This window comes from Crotalus tigris, unplaced genomic scaffold (genome assembly GCF_016545835.1).
Source record: "Crotalus tigris isolate CLP2741 ecotype Arizona unplaced genomic scaffold, ASM1654583v1 scf7180000017599.838750, whole genome shotgun sequence".
Classification (NCBI taxonomy): Eukaryota; Metazoa; Chordata; class Lepidosauria; order Squamata; family Viperidae; genus Crotalus; species Crotalus tigris.
In genome coordinates, this window is record NW_024096503.1 from 405,678 (window position 1) to 411,860 (window position 6,183).

Below are 6,183 nucleotides of genomic sequence, written 5' to 3' on the forward strand. Positions count from 1 at the left end.
AGCCCTCTAATCGCCCTAATTCTCCTGTCTGGGAATGATAGAACTTATAGTCCAGCCTCTTTGGACTGAGGCAACTTACGAATGTCTTCTCCACGCCTAGCCTTGCGAAAGAAGGCAGTCGATGGGTTTCCCGCAGCCCCTACACACACACACACACACACACACACACACACACACACACTGATGCCCTTCTCTTCTTCCTTGGCAGTGCGGGAGTAGGCAGGACCGGCGTCTTCATCACGCTAAGCATCGTGCTGGAGAGGATGCGCTACGAAGGGGTGGTGGACATCTTCCAGACCGTGAAGATGCTGAGGACACAACGGCCCGCCATGGTGCAGACAGAGGTGAGGAGGAGGGCTTCCCTTGAGACCCGCCCCAAGTCTCGGAAGGGTTGTGCCAGGGGAAAGAAGGGGGATTGGCGCGTCTCCTATGACCCCTCCTCAACAGCGCTACCTCCACCCCACTCTTGCCCTGACTGCCTCCTTGCTCCAAAATTGGGGACCAGGCTAGGGATAATGTCCGCTGATGGCCATCGAGGACGATCAGTCGCCCTTTCCCTGGACGGCCCTTTTCTCCTGCGAGGTAGCAAAAGCTGGGAGGCTTCGTGTAGATTCGCACACAGGATCTTCCTCGGACAGGAGGGGAGGACGCTGGGAAACCCTCTTAGAGGTCAAACCAATATCGGACTTGTGTTTTTCAAAAGAGGAAGAGAAATCCCTAGGGGTAGTCAACCTTGGCTCTTTTATGACTCGTGGACTTCAACTCCCAGAATTCCTGAGCCAGCCATGCTGAGGGGACAGGGAGAGGTTTCCAAGCTGAGCCATGCTGGCTCATGAATTCTGAGAGTTGAAGTCCACGAGCAACGGATAGAAACTAATCAAGGAGAGAAGCAATCTAGAACTAAGGAGAAACTTCCTGGCAGTTAGAACAATTAGCCAGTGGAACAACCTGCCTCCAGAAGCAGTGAATGCTCCAGCACTGGAAGTTTTTAAGAAGAGACTGGACAGCCATTTCTCCGAAATGATGTAGGGTTTTCTGCCTGAGCAGGGGGTTGGACTCGATGACCTCCAAGGTCCCTTCCAACTTTATTATTATTATTATTACCCAAGGTTGCCTATCCCTGCCCTAGTGGGATGAGAATAATTTGTTACCTGTCTCCAGGTTGTTGCATGCTGGGTGCAGGCCCATCAGTGAATTCCTAGGAGGACAGGGGCAAAACCGGCCAATCCGGGCACATGTGTTGATCAAAGCTCCACCCCCTTTCCATCAAAATCTTGCACATTTCGACCTCAGCTTTTTGGGAAAGCCCACGAGATCCAGCTGAATGCCTTCCACTCCTCAATCCCTGGGTCTTTTAAGATCTCCAAGCTATTACTGCAAACCACCTCCTGCAGATAGATGCCAGCCCAGGCAGGGCCAGGGCTGGTGAGCCCAGAGTTCAAATCCCCACTTGGACAGGAATCTCCCTAATGTGACATGGATCCTGTGCGTTTTCTTCAGCCGGGCCCACTTCACAGGACTATTCTGTAATCCACTCAAATCAGCCAGAGATCTTCAAGGCAGCACCCACTTTACAGGTCCAATAAACAAGAACCTGCGTGGGTCTCTAACTGCTTCATTTTGGCTAGTTATGCGTTGGTAGGGCAATTTATTTATTTATCGAAACCCACCGCTGCCTGTCTCGCTTGCACACAAAACTGGGCCGTTTACAATCGGATAAACTAAATTATAAAAGTTTAAAATAGTAAAGACAATAAGACATCAGGTTAGAAACCGAGATGGCGAGTCCTAGTCCCATCTTGGACATGAAAGCCAGCTGGGTGACTTTGGGCCAATCACCAGGAGATGGTGAGTTCTAGTCCCGCCTTAGCTACAAAAGCCGGCTGGATGACTTTGGGCCAATCACCAGGAGACGGTGAGTTCTAGTCCCGCCTTAGCCACAAAAGCCGGCTGGGTGAGTTTGGGCCAATCACCAGGAGATGGTGAGTTCTAGTCCCGCCTTAGCCACAAAAGCCGGCTGGATGACTTCGGGCCAATCACCAGGAGACAGTGAGTTCTAGTCCCGCCTTAGCCATGAAAGCCAGCTGGGTGACTTTGGGCCAGTCCCTCTCCCTCAGCCCAACCCACCTCACCGGGTTGTTTTGGTGGAGAAAATAGGAGGTAGAAATTGCGTTGGATAGTTTGCTATTTGCTTGAGCAAACCAGAAAGGCAGGACGCAAAGAAATAAAATAAATAAATTTTACAAATAAATAAATAAGCAAGCAATTGAGCCATCCCTGCCCTAACCCTAACCCCTCTCCTCTCTCTTTCTTGCCCTCCCAGGACGAATACCAGTTCTGCTATCAGGCTGCCCTGGAATACCTGGGAAGCTTCGACCACTATGCAACATAATAAGGAAAAGTTTCACAAAAGCCATTCGTTGCGCAGACTCCTAACACTTTTTTCAGCCTGCCAGGCTCCTGTTTGAGCGACCCGAAGCTAGCCTCGACCTTTCTTAAAACACCTACAGACTGAATCAGAAAAACAAAACAAAAAAACAGTTGCCTCCCCTATCCACCCGTTTTGGATGCTCCGCCAGGAAGGAGGCGGGGGGGGGGGGAGCCCAGCCGCAACGCCCTCCTCTTTCTCTCGGAGGCGCCACGGCCTCTCCGAAAGGGACTCTCGGCCTCTGTTTGGAAACCCCAGAGCATCCCCAGAGTGGTTTTTTTTTCCCCTTCTTCTTCTTCTTTTCCATCTTTTTAAGTGGCAAACTTGTTATCCTTACCTCATCTGGCGATGACGGTGTGGGGAGCGCGCAGGGACCGTGGTGCAACCGAACCAAGGACCGTACTGAACTTTTTCCTATTGCGGCAGACGCCGGCCTCGTCCACACACCTTGGAGAACAGCCGTCCGGTTGGAGAAAACCGTGGTCAAGAAGCAGACATACACACAGAGAAAGAGAGAGAAACTTAAAGAGCCGATGGGGAGAATAGCAAGAGAAGAAATTGGCCCCAACAAGTAACATATTAGGGTTCGGTTGACCTACTACTCTTTGCGGGCGGACTTAAAGGAAGCCATTTTAGGCGTGCAAAATTCAGAGGCGAACAAAGCAAAATTGTGCATCCGGTCGGGGGGCGGGTGGGGTGGCAGGACTCCGTTTCCACACACACCAAGGGGTTTTTGTTTTTTTGGGTTTTTTTGGGCTGTCCTGCGGCTTCTTTCTCAGCTGAGCTTTTCCAACACTTTCAACATTCCTCTTCTTTTACCACTGCAAACCCTCTTAACGTCAAAAAGCAAACCAGAACAGGCAATAAAACGAGTCCTCCCGCGCCCCAGGCATTTCACATTTTGCAAAAAAAAAAAAAAAAACCACAGTATTTTGCCGCTCGCCCATCCGCCCACCCGCCCGCAGGCAAACTAAACTCTGAATTTTTGGGAAATCTGCCAAGGCAGTTCCAGGTTATCTTCTGCTCTCCAGATTCCAAAAAGAGTGAGGGCCACGGAGATTTGAAGTATATTTCACACGAGTTCCAATTTCTTTTTCGTTTTGTTTTGTTTTTTTTAGGAATTCCCGCCCCCCCCCTGCTTTTCTGATTCTCTTAGCCCATCCAAACTAATCTCTCTCTCTCTCTCTCTCTCTTTTTTTTTTTTTCTCGTGGTCGTTGTCGTTGCTCTCATTTATTTTTGTGGGCGTTTTAACTTCCCCTTCCTTCCCTGATGCCAAAGAGAAAAATGGCAGATGTGAAGAGGGCCTGTGGATTTGGGGGAAAGAGGAAGCCCGCGTGGGCTCCCTAAATGTCCAAGATAGGGACACGATCCAGGCAGAATAGACAAGACTTGCAAGGATTTGGGTAAGGGTTAAGCCCCCACCAGCCAGTGGCTTTCTTTTAAAAAAAGGTATCGCTGTAACTCTCTTATAAGTGACATTTATTTCTTATTTTTTTATTTCCTGGGTCTCCTTTTTTTTTTTAATAGTGTAATTTTTTTCTCCTTTTTTTAAAAAATATGTAAAAAAAATACAAAAGAATATGTCAAGGAATTTACAAAAAAAAAACCTACTTATTTGTTCATATTATGTTTAAAGACAGTCTATTTTTTCACTGTAGAAATGTTAACGTGTAATGGTTGTGTGACATAAGAGAAACGCCGTGCAAAATAATTGCTACTTTTACATATTGCTTTTCTACCATTTAAAAAAAAATGAGAGGAGGAGGAGGAGGAAGGAAGGAAGGAAAGGGCTCACTGCTCACGTTTAAACAAAAACGTCGCTGCTTTTCTTTTTCCTTTTGGCAAGAATTATTGTGAATTATTGTTCATCTCTCCTCTAAGGCATTTGGGGAGCCTGGCCAGAGGGAGTGAAATTAAGGATCCTGGAGAAGGGGGGGGGGGTGTCCTTTGCTCCTGAATTGCCCCATTTCTCAATCTCTTCCAGACCCAGTGAACACCCCAAGCCCCAAGCAATCACCCCAACCATGCAACCTTTGCATCCAGAGAAGACCCTCCCAAAATCTCCCTTGCATCCCTGGAAGGGATCCCCAGGGGGAAAAAAATCCAATTTAAAATCATCCGTGATGCCCTTTGCCAGTCCAGGAAGAGCTCAAAACGTCTACATTTCCTGCTTCTGAGGCAGTGTTTCTCAACCTTGACCATTTTAAGGCATGTGGACTTCAACTCCCAGAATTTCACAGCCAGCATTGCTGGCTGTGGAATTCTGGGAGTTGAAGCCCACATGCCTTAAAATGGTCAAGGTTGAGAAACACTGTTCTAAGGGATTTTTTTTTTTTGAGGGGGGGGGAATGTTGGTGGACGCTGGCTGGAACGTGTCCGGGTGGACAAAACGCAGCTCCAAAGTTCTGCTCAGCCTTAAAATACGGGGTGGACTCAGGCTGGTCACTCTCCTGCTTTTAGCCTAACCTACCTCGCAGGGTCGTGGGGAGGAGAGAACCGCTCGCTGGGATGAAGAAGAAGTAGGGACCCTCGGAAAATTGCCCTCTTTTCCCCTGGCAAGGTGGGCATCGGCCTTTCTGGATCAAAGCTGCCGAATCGTTGGGCAGCAAGGTGGATCTTTTTTCCGAAAGGGATGGTCCACACATACGCAGCAACACACACACACACACACACACACACATTCAAAATGTATATTTAAAATTTTGCGGCTGACAAAGAGTTAAAGGGAGACTAGTATAGCTATTTCAAGCTCTTTAGCTCTCATCAGCTAGCAGATTGCTTTACATTTGGTACACCGGGTGTTCCACCCAACATACAGATGTGTGTGTGTGTGAGAGAGAGAGAGAGAGAGAGAAGGTATGGTACCAAGCCAAACCTTCCACCCTTCCCAGGCCTGGGTTCAAGTCCTACTGTCGCTTCTGAGGGATCATTTCCGGCAAAAACTAAACATCTAGGATAGCCTGTCTCTTCTTTTTTTAAAAGGGGGAGGCAAGGAAATGGATTCTCCTGGCTTGATCAGAATGGTATTTTTTAAAAGATATATCTCTTATATATATATATAAATGTTAAATTTGGATTGCTAACAAAGAGTTAAAGGAAAGCTGGTATAGCTATTTCAAGCTCCTTAGCTCTCATCAGCCAGCTATATATTTGTGAACTCTTTCCCCTGTCCCCCCCCCTCGTTCTCTAAACTTTCTTTACAGGTTGTTTTTTTTTTTTTGGCCATTTGAAAAAGAAAAAGAAAAGCTTATTTTGGCAGGGCCGGGGAGGAAAAAGTTCGTGTGTGGGAGGGCTGTAGGAGGGGGGAGGGTTGCAGATGGGACCCGCCTCCCTGTTTTTCCTTCCCAGGGCCCCCCCTCCCCTCCTTTCTGCGAAAGCGAGGCCCTGGCGCCAGCAGCCTGCGATTCCAAATGGAAAACGGTCTGAAGTGGTTGCCACGCCACTCTGTATGTAGATATATATATTGACTTTGTATTAAAGGAAGATTGTCTGGAAAAAAAGAAAAGAAAAACAAGGTGTTGGAAAAGGTGTTTGTTTCGGGGGGGGGGTGAAAAGGACCAGGTGGGAGGGAGGGAGGGAGGGCAGGAAAGGAAAGGAAGGATCTGCCAGATTGCAACCACAGGCAAAAAAAAAAAATTGCAAACGGTCACCTCTGACCAACGATCCCTAGATTTGGGCAGAAACATTCTTGCCAAGTCTTCTTCCATTGCTAATGTGGGGATTTGCTCAGCAGTCTCAGGGATTGCCGGAGGGG

The 6,183-nt window shown here is 48.1% G+C and overlaps 1 protein-coding gene across 18 annotated transcripts in view; it reads left to right on the forward strand.

Moving 5' to 3' along the window:
• Nucleotides 1-5,929, forward strand: part of PTPRS (protein tyrosine phosphatase receptor type S) — a 344,929-nt gene extending 339,000 nt beyond the window's left edge. For all 18 annotated transcript variants that reach the window (XM_039366958.1, XM_039366982.1, XM_039366949.1 and 15 more), the window contains 2 exons: nucleotides 209-344; nucleotides 2,324-5,929. In XM_039366958.1, coding sequence (XP_039222892.1) covers nucleotides 209-344; nucleotides 2,324-2,392 — 205 coding nt within the window. In that variant the 3' untranslated portion in view covers nucleotides 2,393-5,929. The remainder of the gene's footprint in view (nucleotides 1-208; nucleotides 345-2,323) is intronic.
• The last annotated feature ends 254 nt before the right edge of the window (nucleotides 5,930-6,183 follow it).